The sequence below is a fragment of the Megalops cyprinoides genome, chromosome 15, assembly GCF_013368585.1.
Source record: "Megalops cyprinoides isolate fMegCyp1 chromosome 15, fMegCyp1.pri, whole genome shotgun sequence".
Classification (NCBI taxonomy): Eukaryota; Metazoa; Chordata; class Actinopteri; order Elopiformes; family Megalopidae; genus Megalops; species Megalops cyprinoides.
This window is the reverse complement of record NC_050597.1, coordinates 14,739,312-14,766,596: the sequence shown is the minus strand read 5'-3', so window position 1 is coordinate 14,766,596 and position 27,285 is coordinate 14,739,312. Positions and strand designations below refer to the sequence as shown.

General features: G+C 40.8%; 1 protein-coding gene across 1 annotated transcript in view; it reads left to right on the top strand.

The window, feature by feature from the left end:
- The window catches only part of eys (eyes shut homolog), a 266,508-nt gene extending 240,726 nt beyond the window's left edge, over window positions 1–25,782 (top strand). Inside the window, exons 41-48 of the mRNA XM_036547241.1 lie at window positions 2,167–2,339; window positions 10,291–10,473; window positions 11,717–11,883; window positions 12,411–12,555; window positions 16,709–16,883; window positions 17,662–17,834; window positions 22,718–22,879; window positions 24,587–25,782. Coding sequence (XP_036403134.1) covers window positions 2,167–2,339; window positions 10,291–10,473; window positions 11,717–11,883; window positions 12,411–12,555; window positions 16,709–16,883; window positions 17,662–17,834; window positions 22,718–22,879; window positions 24,587–25,782 — 2,374 coding nt within the window. The remainder of the gene's footprint in view (window positions 1–2,166; window positions 2,340–10,290; window positions 10,474–11,716; window positions 11,884–12,410; window positions 12,556–16,708; window positions 16,884–17,661; window positions 17,835–22,717; window positions 22,880–24,586) is intronic.
- Window positions 25,783–27,285: the final 1,503 nt, after the last annotated feature.

Genomic DNA, 27,285 nt, shown 5'->3' with positions numbered 1-27,285 from the left:
TCCTTACTATGAGCCTCCAATAAACATACAAAATGTGATTTTCTTTTTCTTGTTTTATGGTTTTAAGGTGCCAGTAACCCCTCGCTAAGCCCGCAAGTAAAAAATGCCATTTGAAAGGCAGACACAGACAAGTTTTATGGAAGTCATCCTTTCTGGATGGATGAAGTTTGAACTGTTTGCTTATCTTCTGTCTTCTCAAGACTGAGGGATTTCAAGCGGACAGAATGCCATTGTAATGAAGAATTCCAGTGAAACGGAGCACCGAAATACACGTCCCTGGTTACACTAAATGTGAATCTTATTTGCAATCAGTTGCCCTGCCATTTCCACAATGTCATAATTGCTGCTTTGACTGCTGAGGTCAGCAATTCCGTAAAATAAACACAGCACTGATACAAATAGCAGGAATTAGTTTGTAGGTGTGGCGGGTTGACATTGGGCGTTTGGTTCTGATATCGAAAGGTAAAATTCTGAAGCCTTATCCTTTTTCGCTTTCTCTCTGGGAACTGATCGGTGGAGCGTGGCAGCTTTGCCTGGACACCCCTGTAGTTTTCACGCACAGAATCATCCCCACCAGCGAGGGTGGTGTGAAGGACAATCACTCACAGAAACAGATGTGTTTGCATGTTGTACATAATGCAGGGCACTAATCTCGCAGCCAGCAATGTCATTACCCCCTGCTGGCCTCCAAACAGAGAGGGACTGCCTGCCCCCTCCCTAGGAGTGCAGGCAAGTGAAAAGAGTGGCTGCATTTTTATGTGAGCCAATATCTGCATACTCCTGATGAACAGACCCAGAGATAGGCTCTAGATTAAAGGTTTGTAATGAAAAATGCTTCTCGTCATCCTTAGCTCTCAAATGGAATACATTTTATAATTACTCCGTGTCCCTTTTTGTTTAGCCCCTAAGCGTCATATACAGTAGCTATTAACAGTGGCAGCAATTGTATGAGGTATCCTTAAAGAGCTTCCTTGTTCTCATTTTTGCAGTTTCCTTGTCATTATAGTAATATAATAAGCTAGTCAATGAAAGATCGTCTCTGTGAACATTTGCATCTGTCGAACAAAATCTTGACATTTTACACTGAAAGCAGCACTTCTCTTTGGCACTGTTATTTCCATCAAGGCAGGCATTTCCTACTGCTGGAAATTCTAGCGACAGAATGTAAATATTTCATTTCTAGAAGCCAGTTCTGGAGAAGCAAAATGCAACCTGCCGCGCTGCTGCTCAAAGCACATTATTAATTTATAGATTTGAAACCCTTCCAAAGCCTACCCGTATCTGATATCATACCTTTGAATGTGTGTGCATCTTAGAGCCGCCTATGAAGTCCCTGCCTGAATATTTTTTTTATCATGCTGGCCCACCCTCCACTTCTCAGCCAGAGATAAGTCTGCAGAATATGAATCAAGGAAAAAGGAGGGGGGTGGGGGGTGGCGGGTACCAATTTTTGTGTGGGCTTTTGAGAAAGTCCTGTTTAGTGTGGAATATTGTCATTACTGGGTTTGCTGGTTTCCACATGGTCCTTCAAGCTTTTCTACACATCCAGCATAAAGACTCATATGTTGTGTTATTTTTCTGTGTTGTCCATATGCTTATTCTGTGCTGGTGGGCGGAGGTTACCGTAACCTTGTTGTGACACTCCTTTATTGATTTTCCTCTGGTATTCACTTTTTTCTCTCTCAGTTTTACATTTCTCTATCCCTCTCTGTCATGTTGTTTTGTAAGTTCTATAATTCTGCAGGAATCAATGGAGCAATCAAAGTGCAGCTGCATTTATGAGACAAGGTTGAATGTCCTAATGATAACACACTCTCCCTATCTCTCTGCCCTTTTTCTTTCTTTTTCCCCTCACTCTATCTCTCTCTCTCCCTCTTTTTCTCCCTATCTTTCTGTCCTGCTTCCCCCACTCTCATTTTTGGTCACTATCTCTCTTGCTCACAAATTGAAATGGGGATTATCAGCATAATTATTTTAAAAAGCATGTTAACACATTTACACTGAATACATTTTTTTCAGATATTATGCAAATCAGAAGATCATTCAGTCCCATCATCCAGTCTTTGCTCAGAAGTATATGAACAATATAACAACAATATGAACAGTATAACAACTCTTTCATTCAAATAAATCCCTGTCTCTGTCTCTTTCTCTCCTGGTGTTTAGTGATGCAGAGAACTGGTTCTGCAGATGCCCCAGACTCTACTCTGGCAAACTGTGCCAGTTCAGTGCCTGCGAGCGGAGCCCCTGCGGTCACGGCGGCACCTGCATACCCAAGAGCCCGCAGGATGCTGTGTGCCTGTGCCCGTACGGACGAGGGGGCATTCTGTGTGACGACCGTAAGCACCCAGCCGAGTGTTGGCCACGCTTAGTCATCAGAGTGCTGCAAACACAGCGAGGGGAAAGGGAGATGTTGATCTGATCAATCGGCGAGTCTGCTGAGGTGGTTCAACCGGAAGGTCGCTTTAAACATTTCATTTGTCTGCAGCTGGGAATGTCTCAGAGTGCGTTCCAATGCCTGTTGACTGGCAGTGATTGAACACAGACCATCTGCTCCTCTGGGTATTTCAGCAGGAGTCACTTGTCTCAGAATGTTTTTGAAAAGCCAGTCCGCTTCTGCCAGGTAACAGGTCAGTTAGACTTGCAGTTACCTCACAGAAAAAGGTTAAAAAAAAAGAAGCTCTAAAGCTTAAATATAGCATCAATCTCATTCCTGTCAGGCCACTCGTTTAGTTCAACTAATGCTTACACGTACCAGCCTAGACTCATAGTGGAGAGATTACAGGTGTTTGCATTCCCTAAAGGGCTACCGATCTGTGGAGTGGCTGATGCAAGATTTGGCAATCACATCTCCAGCCACCTGGCCTCTTGCATCAACTATATCCCCGTTATTACAAAGGACTCTGTAATCTATAATTGCATAGCAAATTCTGTTCAAATAAACATTACCTACAAAAGTTACTTTATACATGCACATATTTTGCTATGCTCCCCAGCACTGTGCCAGATCTGTGTGGGAAGCCTAAATAAGGATGCATCTTTATCAGCTATTCCTCCAATTCTTCAAATACCCCCAGCAGAATCAGAACCCAGAGACATCTGTCATCCTGGCTCATCAAGGCTAGCAGTCAAACAGCAAACGCAAGCGACTCTTGAGGAATGGCATTAGCTCCTACCCACAGAACAGGAAGGAGACAGATTTGTGAAATGTGTCAGTGTGGAAGCTCTGGCTGCCCACTGCTCCTATGATGAAAGGTTCTCTGAAAAACAGAACCAAAGGACGGCGGGGTTTGGGGTTCTGCTCTCAGCTTTACCCTTTTCAGACTTTTTCAGTGAAATTCCTCAGGGCCAAAGCAGACAAAGGTAAACCACCTTAAGCATCTTTATATACCATAATTATTGAGTAGATGGAAATATCTGACCTTTTGAACATGAAAAAAAAACATGGGCTAGACTAGGGCTGAATTGTCCTGTGGTACAATGAGTGTGAAAATGGGCACACTCTAGAGCTATTCAGTTCTGGTACAGAAAGTGTTTCACATTGTTGATGTATAATAAGCATTTCAGACATGAAGTGGGCAATTGACAGAATCTCATAAAAACAGGTAGCTATTTAAAAACAGTTGCTTGTGGTTAATGGGCTAATCTGCTCTTTTTTTCTCAATATGACCTTGCTCTTCTCAAACACATATTTCAAAGACATACAAGTATCAGAACTAGTGCTATACTCAAGACTGTGGTTGAAGAAAAATAAGCTGCTCCCTACGCTCTCAGAGAGGCCGATGGACTTTTATAACACGAGCTAAATTCCCATACCTGCCTTGCATTATCACAGCTGTAAGGTTTTAAAGTCGCGCTGGAGTTTGGCGGTGAAGCCACCATTCAGGCCTCACTCCCCGAGGCGCTGTGCCTGCGACCGGGAATCCAATGTGTCCATCTTGCTCTCATCTCATTACGGGGGGGACCTGTTCAGCACTTGGCACAGCAGACAAACAGCCATGCCAGACATCCCTCTGTCAGACGGAGAGCATCCTAATGCCAGATAGAGTCCTCTAATCTCGCGGCGTCACACTGAGTGTAGCTGACATTTAAATTTAAAGCCAGATAACATCAGATAACATCAGAGTCAATATTGATCACAGCCCGGGCCTCGGCTCCTCTCAGCGTTTCACTCTGCTCCGGATGTGCGACACTTTCCTTACCGTGTTCCCATTCTCTACTGATGCTCCTGGCAAATTTGGAGCTGCAGACCTCAGGGATGATATGACCCATGCTGTGTGTCTTTTTTTTATTTTGTCTGGAATAAAACGAGCAACATTTATAGAGGTTGAGTTATTGTGTAATGGAGTGTGGGTCTGAAATCACTCATTTATATGACTGATCACAGAGAGCACCATAAATATAAATGATACAATCTGAAAGGGTATATTTGTCTCTCTTGGACTCCCTCTTGAAAGAGCGCATTGTTTATACTAGCTAAACTGAAACTGATAAACACAAACCTTTCCGAACAGAATTCTGCGGGCCTTTTTTAACGTTATAAGAGAGAAAAACTGCACAAAATGGCTTAACAGGCAGCACAGGTTTAGCTGACCTTTATTGTCTATGTGAGGGTAACATTTTCATTTTGGGTAGACCCGCTGCAGGAGGACAAAGAATAAACATCAATGACCCAGTTTATCTGCCCCTCTTCTTACTCAGTAAATTAAGTCTCTAATCTTCGGTGGGGTTTATAACCAGAAGATTGTACCCCTCAGTGTCTTCCGTACTCACATGAATTACATGAATTACTTTTGTGAATATCCAGCTGTAGAAATAGTTATGTGAAACATGTAAACTGTAAAAGACTCCCTGGATAAGGATCTCTCTAATGATCTCTGTGTTTCTTTTTTATGTCTTTGGCTTTGCATGTGGGGTTGTCTGATTTGGCTCTTTCAGTGATTCATTTGGAAAAAAAACAGTTGGCAGTTTGTCTAGCTTGGTGCTGAGGCAATGTGATAAGGGAGCCGTAGAGATGTTTAGGCTCATGGCTTTGACTTTGATTTTGCCATCGGGTGACACCTTTGTTTTGATCTCTCTGGCTCATGACGACACTTTGCCTTTAATTCTATACCAGGAAACCACTGGCCCACTTGTTTACCTGTGTGAATGTTTTATCTGCACAGATCTGCATCTTTTGCAGTTCATAAAGGGCCACAAATATGCTGGATGCAGGCTATAATTTCCCTGCTGTAGTCATAGGCCTCAGAATCACATGAAATGCCCTAGGCTGAAAATTCAAGGTAGTCTACCATCAAAGCCAATTTTTATTGCTCATTGCTGTGACATTTCAGACGATATTTCAGACAACTTATCAACTGAAAGATAACATTTACACTTACAGCAATTGGGGTGCACAGGAAAGGGGTTCAAGTTTTACCTAATTATGTTGTTAGCAAAAATTACAGCTTGGAGTGTATCTTCTACCCAGAGGATAACCACATGAAGGGTGATTTAGAACAACGGAATCTAATCCAGGATTGGACCCCACTAATTTTTGGTCAAGAGTCTGGTGCCCTGTCCCCCACTCCCCCACTACGCACTGCCACCACACTGGGTTGTCAACATCCAGACAGGATGCTGTCATTGAGCCGGGAGTCCCTTAAGGAATCTGCAGGCATGATCACAAAGTGTCAACAGCACTGTAATTCTGTCCCTAAAGCCCCCCTGCCATCGCTTCATTAAGTAAACCAAAGCAGCCGCCTCACTGGATTTCATGTCAGATATCCCCACACAAACACAAACTGTTTCTCAATACAAACAGGATGAATTTGCACGAAAAAACTGCATAAATAATGCTTCCCCAAACAGCCTTCTTCCACCACAGCGAGCAGCTCAGCACTCTCCCAGAGTAATGGCACATCTGTTCAGGTGTTTCTCAAACGCTTTGGAGAGGCTTACAGCTACAAATCTAAAATGCGGAAAACACTACCTTCTTCTCGCTTCTGAATGACATCTGAGTTGGTTTGGCAGGATTAGGATGTTGGCTGAGGCTGGCGTCTGAAGTCGGATCTTGCGACGATCAGAGGAGGATTTAACACGAGGTTGTGTTGATTCACAGTTTGTAATGGGAAAATAAGGGGGTAAAAACAGCATCTAACTGTTGAGGATCTGAGCTGAGCTGGACACCAAATATGACCTCTCACATTTCTAGGAGTGCAGTTGACAAAGGTAAAAAGAGCAGCCTAGTTTTGTAACACAGAACATTTTTTGTAACCGAAATATATATAACAGCTCTACCTCGGGCAACTTATGAGTGGTGAGTAGTGAGAAGAAAGTTGGGAGTGTGTATTGATTAATGATCAAACATTCTGGTTACAGCAGATATAACACACACTGCTAATATGTCAAACTGGTTGTTGTATAGATTGAAAAGGAAGATTTTTTTATTACAGTTACCAGGCCCACATAAGTGCACAGAGCAGTGTTGAATGTGTACTCCAAAAGCATTTCAGTTCTGTCATACGTGATGTCAAAGAAATAGAATAGAAAAACAAACTCATCCCTGCCCCCTCTGCTCATTTATGCTGTACCTGTATCTAGGGTGACCTGCCAGACTTGTGTGCCTTTGAAAAAGGGAAGGTTAACTATAGCTCAGTTTCTGTATGACAGCTGATGAGATGGTAGTAATACACATGGGAACAACAGAGAACATTTTTTGTCATTTCTAAGATGCGGTAAAATACTCAGTCATGTTTCCTTAAAATTCAGACGAATGTTGGCGTCATGCGTGTTGTGCGTCAGCGGCGCGCCTTGATTGCATTGTGTGCCATCAGAGCATTGTGTCCCCGGTGTGTCAGGCTGCTACAGTGGGCCGTCTTCTGTCAGCGGGATGAAGGAAATGAGTCATTACAACGAGGGGAAGAAAAACAGACAGCAGGAATGGCGGCTGGATTTTGTAATGGGTGTCATAGCTGTCAGTCCTGGAACTGCTATGGGTTTGAGCTTTTTCTTACCCTGTCGTGGTTGTTTTGGAGTGAAAGGTGTTAAGGGTCTAATTAATTATGAAATAATAGTAAACGAAAGATTAAATTTGCTCTGATTTGACCGGATGCTACATTGGAACCACCATGGTTTGGAATGGTGTTGCTTGGTGTGTGTTGGATTTGGGGTGTTTAGCATAGTCCTTTCGTTATGAAGAGATCAACAGCAGAAGCAGAGGGCCCTCTGACCCTTTACCCTCTGAGGCAGTGGGTGTGCCCTTAAGTGTGCCCCTCGTTCCCCTCTGCACTGCAATAAATCTGACTCGGTCTATGGGTTCACCAGTGTGTCTTTTCAGCACACACAGTAACTCAGCATAGCTGCAGTCATCAGGTCTTAACCTGCTACATTTGCACTCTTTAAAATCCCTCACTATTTTCTATGGAGCTTAGGACAGATGCATGTATGTCCTATCAGTAGGAGTAATTTTAATGACATATCTCAGGACCTCACCTTCTGGTTGGTTCCCCAGTTCTGTAATGCTTTTGCCTCAGGTCCAGTGTTCTGTGTGGGTAATCCCCCCCAACACCCCCTTCTCCTTGGAGCACACACACACACCGGAAGAGACCCCAGACCTATATGAAGTAATAGTTCCTTATCAGCCATTATTCAGGCAGCCCAGGCAAGTGAACCAGCCTAAGAGTGTGAACAGCCGTGACCACCCGGAGCAGTGTCAGCATGGTCAGTGAGAGCCAAAAGAAAATAAACTGCAGTCCATCATTACATCTTACCAGATTAAATGGATTTTGGCTCAACAAGAGTTTAACAGAACCTCTGATACAAAAGGCTAAGCCACCGCTAATGAGGCACAGTGCAAATAAAATCAGACAAAATAACTCAAAAAATTCCAGAGTCATGAATAATTCACAAGCCAAACAGAGCTCAAGAATTTGCTCAGAAAGTACTAAGAGTACTGTACTTAGCTATAGCCTAGGGGCAAAAGAGGGAATTCTGGTTATTTGTGAAGATGTTGAGCAGTTTAGCACAGCCCTCTGAGGGAAATATGGAGGAATACAAAGAAACAGGTCTGTTTGGCATACAAAGGTAGGCACTGTTTCAGTCCTTAAAAAAAAAAAACAAGAAAAAATACTGCGCCTGGTGTTAAATGAGGTGGGTCAATATGCTACGACAAAATACGAAGGAGAATATATCATTAAATGAAAAAGGTGCTTTGAACCAGAAAAGCTTTGATTATAATTGATAATCACGAGATTTATTGTCCTGCCTGGATGAACATTATGACTCAATGAAGCCTGGCATCGCTTGTCAGCTAAAGACCTTGTTAAGCATCTACTCATTTTGAAAGGAAAATGGGAATGGGAGAGCGACAGTATTTTATTTTTTAAACGGGCCTTTGTGCCTCCATTTGGTTGAGCAAAAAAATGTAGATGGAAGGTTTCCTCCGATGTAGCATGAATCAATAGCTCCACCTTGTGGTGCCCAGTCCACCTCTGAAAACACTAGAACTGTGGACAATCTCAACATAGTAAAACAGGAAAATGACTGTTGGTTTGTCATTTCTGTGAGCAGGTGGTGGGGGGATTGAGGTCGACTCCTGACATTTAGACCTGGCCTGTGAAAATGTACATTTGACAATATATGAACAGTGTGTGCTGAAATGTGTGTTGACTTTCAGCTGTGCAGTGCAAAGCGCCAAACTTGTTGTCCCTCACAATTCAGACCCCCTCTGTGTTTCTGTGTCAACTGGACAAAGGTAGCTTCAACAAAACCGACCCGAAAACACGGTCAAAGAATGTGTGTGTGTGTGTGTGTGTGTATCTCTGTGTGATTATGTGTGAGGGATGAGAGAACAAGACAGCAGTTTTAACATTTAATACTGCAAAGGTATTTTTATCATGCCATTTCTATTTTACAGGTGACATCTGTGTGTGGAATATGTGGTCTGGCATGTGAAATATCCATCCTAGAGAGAATGTTGCTTCTGTTAGTAACATACACAATCTGCACACAGATTGATGACACCTCAGTAAGCTCTGGATATTAAATATTAAAAGATGGCATAAATAAGTTTGTTTTATTACAAATACATCTGTACCTGAGGCCAGGCTTTATGTCCACTATGCTCCCAGAGGATAATGTCCTAAAGGTTCTCTCTTGGCTGCTTGTAATAGATGAGGAATCTGCTGTGCTTTGGATCACAACATTTCAGCTATATTCTCTTCCCTGTAAAAATTATATTATTACAACTATGGAAGTAGTGAACCACTGTGTTTCACTATGAAGAAAATACTGCAGGGAGTAGGTTAACCACCATCAAAAATGTGGAAAAGGCCATATACTCACAAAAGAAAACAAATTTTGAAAGGAATCACACCTGGCCATGAGGGCAAGGTTGTTGAGCCCCCATTTGGACACCATAAACAGGGTAATTAAATTAAGTGATGAGTGAGATTTTTAGGCTCATAGATGAAACCAATTGCAGTAGTTTTCATTTGCACAGGAATTTTCCTCTTGAATCTTCATTCCGAGGTTGTTATTCTATGACAGGGGGATGTACCCAAGAATGCAAGTAACATATGCACCGTTACTTCTGTGTAACACATCCTCGTAAAACGTACAACATAATTTGTTTCTGTTGACATTGCAATTCATACTGATAACATGTCCATTCAAACTACTTAAACTCAAAGTTACAATAACACCTAACATTCCAAATAAATAAATACCTGTATTTTCAACTAGTAAAACTGATATGAAGCTACGAAAAACAATGTATCTGGTGTGACGAATACCTTCCTGTCCCTGAAATGATGCTTTTAAAAATGACTAATTTTTCTAGTATAGATGCATCACATGTGGGAGCAGATGTGTTAAAACATAAAAAAGATATATCACTAGCACTTTCATGGTATTAAATATTAAAACATGTATTCATCTGTGTGGCTGTGTGTGTGTGTGTGTGTGTGTGTGTGTGTGCGTGCATGTGTGTGTGTTTATGCACATACGTATAGGACAGGTGATTGATGTGAGCGAATGCCAAAAGTTTTATGGTTAATGTTTTAAGGCACTAAGTGTTATTGACATCAAGAGTGTGCAAGCATTTATATGGTCAAGAATGTGATTACATTAAACTTGAAAGTATTTGCCAACAAATGCACTGAAGAATAAGAGTAATGTGCATATTTATATGAATACAGCTTACCATGCTTTCGTCCATATTGGTGTAATTCTTTATATCTGTCTTATCAATGGGACCGTATTAGTAATATATCAAATGCTGTTGTGCTGTTGTATTTTTTTTCTTTACAGCCATCAATATTACACATCCACGATTTAATGGGACAGATGAGTTTGGGTACACCTCTTTCATGGCCTACTCCTCCCTCCCCGGCATCAGTTTCTTCTATGAATTCAAGATGAAGCTCACCTTCTCCAACAATGGATCTGCCCTGAGAGACAACCTCATCCTCTTCTCTGGACAAAGAGGACAAGGTGAGAAGGCCCATGGACATTTCCAGAGGGATCGTAACTGCTTATAGAACCTGATTAAACAAAAAGAAAAAAAAAACTTTGACGTATCCAGCTTCCTGTCTACTCTGTGAGTCTGTTCTTCAACCTCCAGAGGGATTTCTTTTGTTTTTTTGAGATTTTTCCGTTGTGTATGATAATGTGCTCACTAAATTATTTTCAGATAGGTAACCTCCAGTCCCCCCCTCAGTCATACTCCCTAATAAAGACTCTTCCCATGGGCCACACTTGTCAAATATCAGTCTTTATACATTGATGAGCATCCCACCAATTCCAGCTGATTTAATTAATGCCTCTCTGAGCATTTACTTGTAATTATGTGCCATTTTAGAGTTACTATGACTGTCAAAGCTGACACAAAAGTGTCAAAAAAGTGACACCATTACCTAAAACCAAAGGAGTTCGTGTTTGTTTGGGTTAATTGTGTGAAATGTTCTCTGATATCTCAGGAGACTATTAAACTGACAAATAAGAGGGCAGCTGAGGTCTCTTTTTCCAAAGGTCCGTTTTTAGTCGCTGCTGGTTGCTGCGTCTTGGTGGCAGAATGTTTAATCAAAAGACAGACAGGTGAGAACAGGCAGGGGGTGATTCTCTCACGGGAGTTCTATTCAGGGCGATTCATCGAGGGAGAGAGATAAAAGATGGCCTTATGACTAATGAAGCAATTCTCAGGGGAACATACAGTAGAGGATGCCATGGAATCAAACCGGGGAGATGCTCTAATAAACTGTCATTCTGTGACATCAGCTGTGTTTAATTTTACATGATGGCACTGCATATACAGCACAGAACATGTTATATTTAACCAATGTGAGGAAAAGATCCAAGAGGAAAGAAAGCTACTTTTGTGCACATTTATCTTGTGTTTTGAACAAAAATATTTGATGTCTGATAACACTGGAGTTCTGTGCATAGTAAGTTGAGATGCAAGGTGTTTTTTTCCTTAAAAGGCAGTTGTTATAAAGCTATAGAGTGAAGGACAGAAGTATACAGGAGTTTTTAGTTTGGATGTTTGGATGCCTACAGATTAGCTCTAGTGGTCTTGTTTGTTTGTGTTTGTGTGTGTGTGTGTGTGTGTGTGTGTGTGTGTGTGTGTGTGTGTGTGTGTGTGTGTGTGTGTGTGTGTGTGTGGGTGGGTGGGTGGGTGTGGGTGTGTAGTAGGCAGGGGGGTGTTGTTTCAATCATGTTTTCAATAATGTTCCTGCAGGAATCAATGGAGATGACTTCCTGGTGCTGGGGGTACGGAGTGGTAGGATTGTTCACAAGTTCAACCTGGGTTCCGGGGTGGGCACTGTTGTCAGCGACCGCTTGGATCTGGGAATCGGCATCCACACAATCCAGTTTGGGAGATCCTTTAAAACAGGCTGGTTAAAGGTACATACCAAAGCTGAATGAATAGCAGCACCTTCCTAAGAAAAAGATAATACAAGAAAAGGAAAACACGTGTTCTTGAAACTAGTAGATGGGCAAAATGAATAAGTTAGACAAGTCAGTTTCAAAACCATGCCCCAGCGAAATATTTCCATTCTGTTTCCTTAACTCATCAAAATGTGAAATCATCTCTGTGAAAACTTCTGTTATGTCTGTGCATAAACACATGAATCTATATTGTTGTTTTACCATCATATAAACTAGAAGCAGACTTTGATAGTTTCACACTGAAATAACTCACCGCGCTCCAATGCATTTCCCCAACTGAAATGACTTACCGGTAATATATTGGTGGTATGTCATATAATATGCTTTCTGAACCATTTTTCAGTTTCATCAAAGTTCTGTGAATTCATGGCCTGCCCTTTCTTTCTGACAGCCATTCCATTGTAGTCTTCCCTTTGAACAGTCTTCAAAGCCCACAGCTTGGTTTTCCCATGCTTGCTGAATAATGCCCAAGTCTTTTTAAGGTTGATGACCAGAAGAATAAGACAGGGTCCTCTCCAGGACATTTGGTTGGTTTGAATGTTTTCAGTCGGTTCTACGTGGGTGGATACAATGAATATACCCCTGAACTGCTGCCCATGGGCGCTCGGTTTCAGAATGGATTTCAAGGTAAGTTTTTCCATAGCTGGAATTTATCGATGTCTTTAATGTGTAGACCTTGTGTTTGTCATTATTTTTAAGGACCTGGTGTTGGTGAACTAATTGCCACTTTTATTGGCTTGTATTTGCCCTCTTGCATGTAATGTTTTTATTTCATCAGTTAAAAAGGAATACTCACTGATAAAGGCAACAATTAAATTGCTGTTTGTGTGGCTTTCATTCTTCATTCTGTTTTTTTTTTTTATATACTCCCTTATTTTAGCCAGTGTGAGTGTAGTATTATGAGAGAAGGGTGAAGAGCTGAGGCCAGGACTGAGTTCTGACTAGGAGAGGGGTGGAGTGAAGCCCAGTATTAGGCTGTGACAGAGAATGTGTCTACAGTGGTTATCACTTTGCTCCAGTGAATCTCTTGCTATGCAAATAAATTTTGGTCTCACAAAATCACTTGGATGAGGTCATCATTCAGATTATTTTTGCCAACATCAGTACCATTATCAAAGACAGTCGTTTTCAAAACCAGTTACAGAGTTGACTTCTTATCCAAGACAATTTGGGTATACCCTAGCTGTGACTCCACTCAATAATAATGATAACAGCCATGAATATTATCATGAGTAGTCACCGCTTTTGTGGTTGTGATATTTTTAACAGCACAGAACTGCACTATAAGTTAAGGAAAACAACTCTTTTCCAGTTTTAATGTGGGCTTAATCTTCTCGGCGTCATTGTAGCAAAAACCTTAGATGTCGTTCTACATATTAGTTCTGAAATAACATCACGCCTGGTGAAAAGTTCCTATGCAATCTCTGAGGCTGCCACCATCTCCGAAAGGGAGCACCTGCCAGGCTGAGTCTATCTTGCGGAATGCTAACCTTTCTGCAGTGGACGTAATGAGAACTCATGAGCCCCTAATCTGATTCCCCTGACCTTCCTGCAGTGCTAATCGTGATGGCTGGTGGTAAACAAACTGATAATGCACTCCACTGTCGGCTATCGACACAGCCGCAGCAAGCTTTTCCCAGTGGAGATGCTCCAATAAAGGCGATGCGGCAATAAGTGTTTTTCCCTGGCACTTTGTTTTGTGCTGGGAGAAGGAAAACTTAATCGCACCTCGGGGCTCCAGAATGAGTTGTTTATCACGCCTGTTTGTGGAGTAGCTAACATAGATGGAAACACATTTGTACGGCAGTAGGCAAGGGTTTTCGAAGAGATGCTTATTTAGCTGAGGGCAGACTGAAAAAGTTAACATAGCATTTCTCTACTTCGAGATGTTTCCAATCACCAGTTGTCTGATGAATGAGACAACAGCAGGGCAGCAATACATAATAATAAATATTTATTTATATAGTTTTACGACTTTTTTCCCCATATAAAATATTTGGTTTAAAAACAAAATTCTAATCTTCTAATCTTCTTCTATAACCATTTCCAAGTTTTAGAAGTGGTTGTGGAAGAACACCAAAAAGTGCTACTTCCCTTTATTAAAAATGAGAAATCTCTATGGTGGATTAAAAAATCCTGTTTGTCTGGTTAGGAATTCCAACTGGGCATTGTTTGAGATTACATTGAGGTTGTTTCAGTTCTGCTGTCTGATTAGTTGAGAAAGCTTTTCGGTCATGTTTACATCCGTTGTGATGACTCAGAATTGGAACCTTATTACCTGTAATTGTAAAAAGAAATATTAATACATGTTATATAAAACATGGAATACACTTAAATGCATATTTATTTGGCCATTTGGTCCAAAGTCAAGCTTTCAGTAAGGTCTACATAAATCACAACACACTAATACAGAGGCTACCAAATGCATTTCTGGAGGCAAGAGAAGTCACATCTGGGAGCAGACAAAGGTCTGAAAGCAATATCCTTACAGCATTTCACAATACAAGCAAAACTACAAAATACAAAATACAAAAAAAGCCATTAATTCTCTCATACAACTACTTATTTTTGTGGCCAGTAGGCTGAAAAGACAATATACTTACTGAAAGCACTGCTGTTAGCATTCTAGGTTCTAGCTTGCCAACTTTCTTACCAACCATAGGACTCAGCTAGTTAGTTAACAAGAATCTCATCAATTGCTTATTAAATTAACTCCCAGATACCTCTCTAGTCTAGTTACACGTACAGTTTTCACTTCCCTATGCACTTGAACCAGATGTTTCCCTCCTGAATTCATCCAGAATCCACTACTGGAAAGGACAAGCCTGAATTCCTATACTGTACACTTCAACTAATAGAACTATGCTCTACCTCACAACATTTTAATTCTGAATTCAACAAAATGCCAGTATTTTCCACTGTTCACTATGGGATACAAGGTATGAATGCTGTCATTTTACCCATAGAAATTCATAATCACCCTAAATGCAAGATATGTCTTTATGGTATGTATGCATGGTAAAGCAATATCCATATACACTGGATCCTTTGCTGCCATTTCAATTACAAATACAGTCTTAATTGTCCAATTTATAAATGAATCATTACTGTTAATTGTAATCATTATGTTTGATTGAATTACATTATTGGCATTTAGTGTAATGTAATGTGATGTTCAATGAGATATATCAATTTGTTCAGTGCAGAGAACTCAAACTTGGGATTGGAGCATACTAGAGCAGTCAAGGATTTTAGGGGTCTTTGATGAGCAGTGAGAGCTGAATTCAAATTGATGTATCACACAAGGAAAAAAAAAAACTACAGACACTTCAGTCATTTATGTCATTTGTCTCTCTGGATAACAGCATCTGACAAATAATGTAATAATTAATAGCAGACTATGACAGATTCTTAAATATAGTCTCGTGCACACCAAGGGTGACATTTTTACAATGAAACAACAGTAAAAGAGAAAAAAAAAACATGATAGAATCATGTTTTTTGTAATAATGTGACATCTGCTTAGGGAAAAATCTGTTGTGTGTGGAAGGGTACCAACTGCATATTTGGTGGAATTCGTCCAGTGTATTTTGGAAGAAAGGTACAGCTTTTCAAAAATTCAACATTTCAGGGAAAAATGAATGTGTCATAATGTGCCTTTCCTGCCCGTCTGGCATGAAACATTTTGCCAACCCTCTCTACCTCCTGCTAATCCAGAAATCAGCTGCCATTTACAATAAATTGTGCAGTTCCACAAGAGCCACCAGTCTGCCATGTGCAAGGGACTGACAGTGTCTGATAATGAATATTCATGAACAAGTTTGACATTTCCTCACTTCCTGACTTTTCACTGACTCATGTGTCAGAGAATGCTGGGATATGGCAGACTTAATGGAAGCTGGTGTTCATAGTCCAAGAGCTCAGTAAACATTGTCAGGAATAAACATTGTCTTTTTAATTTTAGCATAACATGGTTTACAAAAGAGAAAAAAGAGGCAAAAACAATGCATAGTGGATGTGAGCTATTTGAGCTGAGTAAGTGTGATGACAGCAAAGATTTCAGATGTAAGGTTGGAGAGAAAGACAGCTTGTTGTTTTCAACTCTTGATTGATCGAATTCACTGCTAATTTCTTAATGAATGTTAAATGTTTTTTAATTGCATATATACACCAGTAATGTATACAGTGGTGTATACCACAACAGATTTTTTGAAGCAAATAAGTAAGTCAACATCCAAAAATATCAGCTGATTCATTTTGCATGAACAGTTAGGGAATTATCCATGTGTAGGAAGATGTAAGATGATATATTTAGATATGTTTTATGAAGATCATATATTCAGTTTATTAAACATGTATAATGTAGTTGTGACTTAACTGGAATGTCTCAATCATATTGTATTAACTTTAAGAGTACCTTCATGTAGCCCTAATACAGCATACAGCATGTGCATGACATTACTAGGGTTCATAGTAGACTAAAGCTCATCTTATTAAATGAGATTTGCAGAGGCAAAAAAGCATGCATAAGTTAAATTCATTTATTTTATGTTGTGAATATTCTTGGCTTTACACATCTATTCAGTTTTTTTAGGTGTGCAGGTGTTTCGTCAGGTGTTTACAGTGTCCCAAATGGATACCATAAGCAATATGCATGCCTTTTGAATTTTCACAAAATAGTAGAACTCAGCTGAAATGTTAAAGTCCTTGTGGTTAGGCAGGTGTTAAAGTGCTTTTACTAGGAATGTTTAAGAAAATAATATTTGTGTTTTCCCAAAAGGCTGCATATTTGATCTGCTGTTTCGGACCAGAAGAGATGGCAAATTTTGGGCACCAGGAACACCTGAGGGACAGCCCATTTCTGGGCGCAGCGTGGGACAGTGTGGGGACTCTCCCTGTGCACTTGTACAGTGCCAGAATGGAGGAACTTGTGTGGACTCAGGATCGACTGTGTAGTGAGTGTCTATGAACTTTCATTTCAATGCTAATGTGGGTCATTCCATTGGGGAGGAGGGAAACACATGTGTGTGTGTAAGGTAGTTTTTTTGCCATTCAGCCCAGCTAGGCTTGTTAATCTGCCTATAGTCTAGTGTGTATCTAGGACAGTTTTAAGTCTAATCTTGAATACTCTGAGTCCCTGCCTCCACGCCAAGTCCTGGAAAAGCTGATCAATTCATTTATAACTCTCTGAGTAAAAAAATAGCTCTTAATATCAGTGTAAAATTTCCCTTATCTGATTGTCTATGTTCTCTTATTATGCTGACAGAAATAATCTCAAAATAGTTTCTGTACTCACTTTAGTTTCACTTTAGTAGACCATTATATATATATATATATATATATATATATTATAGATAAAGAGAGAATATAGGTTGGGTAAAAGACTAGTATTTTAAAAATGAAATTGAGTATTCAGAAAGATTACCCTCTGCTACAAATTTGACCACTAGATGGCACTACAACCTAGTCATGTTGTTCTAGACATGCTTTACTGTTGAACCGTAGAGCTATTAATAAATTGGGTATCAGGGCTGTCACTGATATAACTGGTATTTTTTTTCATTCAAAATGACTATTCTTGCCTATTGCCTATATTACTTATGGTTATTGCTGCTGCTGCTGATATCTTCTTTGCCTGTGCTGCTGGTAAAACCTGAAGTACTATTTGCACCTTTGTGTCTTGCCTCAGTTGTAACCTTCAGCATGTACATGCGTTCCTGATCCTTTACTTAGCTGCAGGTGCCCATTAGGATGGAAGGGAGCACTCTGCTCAGAGACGGTCTCTGTGTGTGATGCTGAACACAGCCCCCCTCCCTCCTGTGCCCGCGGCTCCACCTGTGTCCCGCTTCCTGAAGGCTACACCTGCCAATGTCCACTGGGCACCGCAGGACAGCACTGCCAGCAAGGTATCTCTCTCTCTCTCTCTCTCTCTCTCTCTCTCTCTCTCTCTCTTTCCCTCACTTTCCCTTTCTCTTTTTCTACTCCCTTCCGCTACAGTAGGTGTAAAACAACAACAAACAAAAAAGAAAGAAATCTCAAATACAAATCCTTTTCTTTCCTACAACATCTCTCTAGCTGAGAGGATCAAACAAAATTTCTGCTTCATTTTGGAAACCATTAAAGAGAACCCATTTTGTCTGTGTTGTGGTGTGTCCGTGTTAGTTTAACCTGACAGTTCAAAGCACTGCTGTTCTTTCCTTGGGAGAGCAATTTATTATTATAATTATTATTGTTATTATTATTATTTTTATTATTATTATTATTATTATTATTAGCAGTCGTAGTAGTAGTAGTAGCAGTAGCTGTAGCAGCAGCATCAGCAGCAGTAGTATTATTATTGTTGTTGTCGGTGGTGTTGTTGTAGCTGTTACATGTTTTCAGCAACCGATCAATAGAGCCCTCCTTTTCAATGTAATTGATTGGCATGTACAAGTCTGGGGAGTTCATATCCTGTGAAAGTGCTGTCTTGTGGCAAAGTGTAGAACAAAGCGTAGTCAGTTTTTGAGGACTTCAAAGCAGTGGTAGCTGGATTAAACAGGTCATTCGTGAGAATGTTCTTAAACTGAAACAATGTTTCTCTTGATTTTTTAATCTTTCCAGAGCAAATAGCTCAGACAGTGAAGCTATCATCTGTACCTTCACCTGTCAAGCAGACAGTAAATAGAGAGCCTTTTATTTCTCCCGTGTGTTACAGATAGCTGATTGTCTTTTACACTTAAGAGTGACTAGACATGAAAAGCATCATCTTCCCCTTAACAAATCATTACGTTTGCTTGTAAGGACTTAACGGGAGTAGCAGAAATCATTTGATTTGTGAAACACAAACCACCTGTTTGACTGCTTTAAAATCCAGACAGTCCTGACACATCTTGTTTTATGGAGAGCCAGATGACTGCACTTTCATAAATCATTGGAGGGAGGGATACTCCTCAGGTGCTTCCTTGAAAACAATCTTTCTGAACCCAGTAACATTCTCCATTACAGGTGTCAGAAAAAACAGACATCAGTTAAGGCTCGCATTTATGGATTGGATGACCCATTTGAAAATTTGTGTGGTCTGTGACATAGAGAGGAAGGTTTTAAAATAGAACTTAGACTGCTTAGACTGCAACTTTCTTCATTAGAGAGATGAAAAGCAAGTTTGTAGACTCGTGCAAGTGTAAATGGTACTGATGGGTCTGAATGCATATCCCATGGTGCATTGCTCTCTCCCCAGTCATAGTCAGCAGCCCATGGATCACTGCTTCCCCTGGAAAAGGCACAGACAGTTTCTGCTCCATGGCACTGACCCTGGACCAGTTTGACAGGCACAGATTGAAGCTGGAGGTGCTGACTATTTAGCCGATCCTGGATCAGTATTTAGGTGAAAGAATCTACACTTAGCCCATGAATGCTGGATCCCAGACAAACCCGCCGGCAAGGTTACCCTTGTGCTAAGCAGGTTTATTTAACTGCCCTGGCCCCTGTTTAAGTCACTGTGTGTCAGCAAGACTTTTGACCGGCGGCGACCTGCCAAGCTAGCAAAAAAACAAGCAGAACGCTCCAGCATGTCTGTATGTGGCTTTGTCTCAGCAGACAGGCATTGTGGGAGTGTTGTATGAGTGTCTCGCAGTCTCTAGACACTTCTGGAACATATGGAGCTCAGTGACCACACCAAGGGCCCTCCTGTCTATGCTGACTCAGCCCTCTGCAGAGCTGCATGGTCTTCTGATGCTGATGTGTGGTGATCAGTTATGCTCTTGTGTTTTTCCCATCTACCTTTAGCAATAAGTGCTGTAGTGCTCTGGGAGATTCTACTGAATCCTAATCTAAAGATGATCCTAATACCAAGGCAAATTGCTTTAAAGGTGTGTGTGTTGGCAATGCTTTTCATAACTATGATCTTGTTACAATTCCTGTGTTAATATGAAAACAGATTTTTGATGTGTATGTATACAGGTGTACATTCTTGTAGTTTGGGGGATAGGACTATCCCTAAGTGTGCTGTTAAAAGTCAGGTTTTTCATTTTTCGATATTTACAATCAATTTATTTTTAAAAGAATTTTGTTCCATATATTTTATTTCAAAAGGTTTAAAACAGATAAAGGAAATTAGTCATTATGTCATTATGAATGTTAGTATAAAAGACTTCTTACTGATATCTGCTACCAGTTATTGATGAAAATCCCCAAGACCTATCAAGAGACAGGCATGACTTTTCAAAACAAAGGTGAATTAAGGCCTTTGCCCTACCAGTAAAGAAATAGTAACAAAAGCTTATATCCATCCCATCTTCTCATTATTATATTGTCACTTCTCAGACATAAAGGCAACCTAGTGTTTGTTTTTTGTATCAATGTTGTGAAGATGCTGCATAGCTATACACTTATCTATAGAATGTGCATACCTGAATGCTGTATGCACTGCAGTAAGTACAGTGAAAATGATCAGTGATAGAGATGATTTATATATCAGCGATCCTCTGTAGCATGAATCCATGAAATCTAGTCTATAAATTATGTCCATTACTGTATGCTTTAGGCAATACCTGTGTATTCATCAATTCACACAGTCACTGCACTTTTGCCAGAACTGAAAGCAGCAGCTCCAGTTCATGGGTGTGTTAACTAAATATAGTTGGTTTTGCTGTGAAGCCCATGGGACTCAGCACAACTTGTGTTTGTTTCTTCAGCTACTCTTGCCATAGAAGTATTTAGGCATAACCTATGCACCTTCCCCTGTACCCCAACCACTGTGGCCACACTGCCCCCCTCCCTGCCTTTCATCCTTGAACCTCTGACAGAGGTCATTCATCAGGTGGCTAACTAAGCTACGAATGAACCTGGTACTTTAAATCCCTGGCAGTAACCCTGGTAGCCGGCAGGTCGTTCATCAGCCGACACATTGTCTGAGGGCTCTCTGCTGCAATGAGGCTCAAAGCAAACGTTCGCCCCTCCAGCCCCCGAGAGAAACCCTGGTGACCGCCGTGACTTATGTGCACTTCAGACAAAACACAATAAGCTCCACAGGCATCCAGTCTGTTCAGCTGGCTTTCATTTCCACTCCACTAAACTGAGACAGAGATCAACCATTATTGTCTCACACAGGGGGGAGTCTATGCAGAGAAAACTGAGACAGAGATCAGCCATCATTGTCTCTCATAGGGGAGGGGGCTGCACAGGGAAAACTGACAGTCTGATATTTACATCAGAGACACTTGAAAAATGAACAAAACTGGTTGTGGTGTAACCTACCAGAACCAGTCACCAAAAAACAGGTTGCAAGCTTTTACAGCCCAAGGGATGCCATTACTCCAAAGAGTAATGTACTAATACTTGCATTGCATACCTCTCCCTCATACCTGAAATAACCCTAGAACAAGTTAAGTGCAGATCTGTGTTTACAAACAAATGAACACAGTAGAACTACTAGGACCTATGTTATGTATACATCATTTGACTTTATACCATGATTGGATTGTTTTCGTCAAATTAGTCTACGAAAAACATATTCCATCTTTTCAGAGAGCAGTGGCTTACCATCCGAAGATAGATACTAAGTGTGAGTTCACAATGAAAACATAGACTTTGGGATTGTGCTGATGTTTGAGAAGGAGGTTTGAAACCTATTCGGAACTGATACACTACATCACCTGAAAATCTATCCTGGTGCATTTCTAGGACTAATTTTATTTATTAATTTTTATGGATTTCCTTTGTTTCAGCCCAGAAAAGTTCAGTCAGAGTTCATCTGCTGACAAATTTGTGTTCCTTTCTTTAGTCCACTTGCTGTTTCATGGAGACCAGATTTCTACTGTTACCAAAATGAAACTTTTCAGCTGTGCCCAATTCAATTGCTGTTTATTTCTGGTGGAAATGTTGTGGAGAATATACTGGTATGTTGAAGACACCCCATATGCTGCATCTGCCTTTTCCTGTGTACTGTTTGGTGCTTTCAACAGTTAACAGCAGGATACACTGAAAGTGTTCCATCTGTCTGTGGCAGACACTGTCCTTTTGGAAGCAACATTCATGAGCAACATTTGGAGAAACTGGTGGCTGAAGCAAAGACAAATACATTACTGCACAAGTTGTCCACAGTTTGGTGCTCTCTTTTAGTGGTATCACTCCAACTTAACCCGAATGCGTTTTTATTTTTTCATACTGTTTTTGATTTACCAAAATAAAAATATGTTCAGTTGCTAATGGTCTGAAACTACTCATTAGTTCAAGTGGGTTTAAGTTGCATCCTGGTGCAATTCTGTCACTGTCAGAGGTTTCATATACAGCTCCTAGTGAAGCAAACTGTTTATTCAAATCACGCAATCAAATACACTTGGCTTGAAAATGCATTACTCTTGTCTGAATGGCCTTTGGGATGAAATATTATTCTCTCTCACCAGTGGATTGGAGAAGGTTCTCTGCAAGTCAAGGTGAAAATCACAACACATACAGCATAGTAGTGAAATGCTCCCCACATCATTGTATGGACGCAGAGCCATGCAAGCTATAACTAAAACGCAGATATATATATTTCCATATTCCAGAATGACCCTCACATGTTCCCTTGCCAGTGCTTTTTTCCAAAGGTCACATGCCTGGACATAGGGATGGAGTCACACAAGAGCCATCTACAGCCTGTGCTGTTTTCAACTAAATATTTCACTCCTGGTTTCTGAATCATTTGTGTGCTTTTGCACACACAAGAGGCAGAACCACCCCAATCGTGTCTTCGCATCAGATAGAACTCAGTCCGGTACTCCATTAGAGGATGACAAAGCTTTCTGTCCCTTTCTGTTTACGTTGTCAGCTCTGGCCATCAGTGACCCCTCCTTTAATGGAAGTCGCTCCTCCTGGATGTCCTTCACTGCGGTGGGACTCAGGCACAGAACTGACCTGCAGCTGCAGTTCCAGACTTTGTCACCAGAGGGCATCATGTTCTACACTGCGCAGCGCCTCAGTGTTCCAGCAGGTAGGAGTTCAACAGTTCTACAGTTCCACATTGCAAAAGTAGATTTGCAAATGTGCCCTGGATTTGCCCAGTGACGGCAAGAGCTCAGGCATGCTATGAGTGCAGAGCCATATCCACAAAAGTATGACGGCAGGGAGGTAGCAAATCCTATTTACGATGGGATTTAAATGATACATGCCAATGTACTATAATTGTTGTTTGCTTCTCTGTCTCTCCCTGAACATTGCAAGACATTGTTTCATCATTTACTACTGAAAGTAATCAAATCTGAAATTACAGATGTTCTCCATTGCTACAGAGCTAACTTAGAAATTTTGAATTCACTGTAAACTATGACATAATGGCAAGGCAGTTCAGTCTGGGTCAGTGACAGCCGTGACTCATGTATCTACCAACGTATCTAATGTTTATCCTGTTTATCTCATGGAAATTTCCACTTCTGTATGTGTGAAAAGGGACAGGTTTAATGAACCATTAAAAGGGCAAGTAAAGGGTTCAACAATCCAAGTAGTGCCAAGAAACTGTTCCCGCTTGAAGCAAAATCACATTTATGTCTTACTGTGCATGTTTGAAAGCAGTCTGTTTCCAAATGACTGAATATGCAGCTTGAGAACAGGATTGCTGACATTTGATGACAACAGTAATCAGTACTGTAATAATCAAAACACACAGTATGAACAACTGGCCTGTGACTGCAGCTATTGACACACAATTGACAAGTCACCCAGCCTTTAAAAGAGTTTTCTACAGTTGTTGTTTACCAGAGCTGCACGTATTTCATGCTGAGGAAACACCTGTAACTTTCAGCTGCAGGTATGGAAAATTTAAGTAAATTTCCACTGGCTGAAAAAAAAAAAAAAACTTCATTTTACTGCCTCAATGGCAAATCAATATGGCCTGAAAGCTGCTTATCAGAAAGTCTGACAGGCTGGCAAAAATATTTGTAATACTAATTCCCCTGGTGAGAATAGTTCTGCAAGTGCCACCTTTCAAATGGTTGCTGAGGCTCAAGGACAGTTAAGCAAGGCATCCATGGCATGTTGCATTTTCATCTCAAGTTGATGTTTCTCAAGCAAAACGAGGGTTTTGCTTGAGAAACATCAACATTGCAAACATTAAGGTGAGCCTGCCAGAAGGGAAGTGAGGTTCCTGGGCCTCAGTGTTGGGCTGTGTAGTTAGTTAATCACTTGTAGTTAATCACTACAAGTCAAGTTGCTACTAGACACATTTATACACCTGCCTATCACACTTGTATCAAATAACTTGTTTATCAGTTGTGAATGACGTGTCAAATTTATGCCAAAAACATTAACTTAATTTCCAGTCAATATAATTTATTTTTCCAAATGCCTACATAAATAAATTGATAATTACTTTTTTCAGCTGTGTTCAAGTGGCATACTAGTTCATGTTCTGCTACTGCAGGTCCCCTTAACTATTCCATCAGTAGCTACATAACCTGTTTTTGGAATGTTTTTAAATTTTCCGTTCAATGGAAAATTAAAGCAGTATGCTCATGCTGTATTGGCACAGTGTAACATCATTAATTTGAAAAGGAGTATCATTTGTCACAGTTTAATATACAAAGGTAGCAGGTTGCCAGATTATTTTTAGACTGTGGAAATTAAGATCTAATCAAATTCCAGGCATATTGGCATGTTGTTCCTCATTTTCCCGTACCTCCCCCGATGTGTTAATCTTTCCCAGGAGATTTCCTTTGCGTGTCTCTGACGTCAGGATTTGTTCAGCTGCGCTACAACCTTGGTGATGGCACTGTTGTGCTGCAGTCGGCCAGCAAGGTGGACACAAGCGGAAAGACCTGGCACACCGTACGGGCAGGCAGGAATGGGAACGAAGGTTACCTGGTCCTGGACGGGCAGGAGGTGCAGCGGAACAGCACGAAAACCATGACCACCCTGGATGCTGCCACAGATGTTTTTGTGGGGGGCGTGTCCACCCTGGACACGGTCTCCAGCTGTGCCGTGGAAAAAGACCCGGCAGGTTTCACTGGCTGTATACGCCAGGTCGTCCTCAACGGTCACGAGCTGGAGCTGACCGAAGGCGGGGCATCGGGTGGCACCAATGTCGGAGACTGGGACGGCACAGCATGTGGGTACAATGTTTGCCAACACAATGGCAGCTGCAACCCTGTAGGTTCTGATGGGTTCAGCTGCGTCTGCCCATCCGTCTGGACCGGCCCAACATGCAACCAGTCTGTGTACTGTGTCAAAAACCTGTGCCAGCACGGCTCCTTGTGTGTCCCAGACATTGTCAGCAACTCATACAGTTGCATGTGCCCACTGGGATGGGAGGGAAAGTACTGCAATAGAGAAATATCCATGAGAACTGCTCGCTTTATGGGAAATTCTTACATTAAGTATAAGGATCCTAAATACCACATGAGAAATCTGAGGTATACAAAGGTATCTTTTAATTTTACTAGCAGTACCAGCGAGGGTTTGATACTTTGGATGGGGAAGGCAGAGGAGGAAGACAATGACCATCTTGCTATAGGGCTTTATGACGGGCACCTTAGAGTCACCATCAACCTTGGGGAAAGAGTTTCCCTTCCTCTTACCCACAAAATGACCACACTGTGCTGTGACAAATGGCATTTTCTATCCATAACTCACAACAGGACTCTTATACAAGTGTTTGTCAATGAGGAGAGGGTGTTTTTTGAGGATGTGGACCCTTTTGAACATTATGTTGCCATAAATTATGCTGGTGTGTTTTACTTCGGGGGATTTGAGCTGCACAGAGATGTAGCGACCGTAACAGCTGGTCTTTTCACACAGGGGTTTGTGGGGAAAATAAAAGATGTTTTTCTGTACGAGGACCCCAAAAAGATAAATTTTCTACAGAACTCGGAGGGTTTCAACGTTCACACGGGAGATGAGTAGCTGTGGTGAACTTTAATGGATTTAATTACTTAAATGCTTAAATAGGTGTTAAAATATTCTTAATGTCAAAATGTGTTCAATATTTTTAGTTTAAGAAAGCTGAGCAAATCTGAACTGTTTACACACTGGTTAAACTGGACCTCACTACCTGTACCTTATTACCTGTAAAGCCTGTACTGCCTTTGTACTGCTCATGTACAAATCTGTCACTTGCCATGTTTCCATGTCAATTCATGTAACTTCTCAAAGTGGATTTACAATTTTGTGCAACCTGCCTGATAGTAAAGGGGTACATTTGAATCATTTGTAAACCATTGTCCTATATGTTCCACTGTAGAGCTGGAAGCAGGCTGGCATGAGTTGGAGCCAAAGCTAGCTACCCCAAGTGCTTTGTTGCAATATCTGTAATCAGAGTCATAATATATGATGTCATACTGAATGCTTGTGGTCTGCAAAGACCATGACAACTGCCTGGACTTCATCTGCATTTCAAGGCTAATGCCATCCCCATCTTATCTACCCAACTGTCAACTATTATCAATGATGGTGGCATGTTCCTTTCTTCCTTCCATGTGTCTTCCAAGTTTTTGGCTCCAATGGAAATCCAAAGTAGATTCTGCCCACAGTTTGCTTTTAAGCTGACAAGCCACAAATAATGCCGGAGAGCTGAGTTGGTACAGGTCTGCATGACAACAAAACCCCAAAACTAAGCCAGACAGCTTAGTTTCAGCTCAAGTGTCAAAGGGGAATACATGGCCAACAGACCAGTAGACACTGTTGATTGTCTTTTGTGCGTAGATTTAAGTTTCCCAAGGTAACTGTCATCTGGTATTATTATATACATAGCTTTACAAAAACTGTATGGGGATTTTTTTGTGTTTAATGTATGTGCTTATCAATGTGCAGTATTCTATGCTATATATTTATGCTTTAAACATGCATAACGGGTGCGCACTTAATTCAACTTCAGATCACAAATTCCTCAAAACTGACAACTTCCTGAAAGGAAATGGCAAGAATATGGTTGGCATTAAAATTTAACTGAAATTTTAAAGCTTTTCATAAAGCACCCACATTGCATGGGGAAGCATCTGCCTGTATCTCACTTTCTGTATTCATCTACTCTAAAGCATACGTAACCTTGACAAATGTATTTAAGTTCAATACTTTGTTCAGTTCAGTTCTTACTAAATGGCAAATGCGTCTTTATAAGAAAGCTAAGAAACTGCTTTTAACGTTACGTCCTAAATCCAGGTCCACACATTTAAGGTCTCTGTGCTAGAAAGGAGATGTACTTTTAAATTTCAGCCTCACAGTGAGTAATATGAATTGTGTGATTATGCATTTTCATCACTGCATTGAAACACATGGCAACAATACATTTTCATGTTCACAACTTCAAAGGTGCTTATTTGCCTTTCACTGTAAAACTACATCTTCTGCAGACAGCTGCATAATAGTGAATTAAAGTGATTCACATTGTAGGATGTAAGCATAGACCCT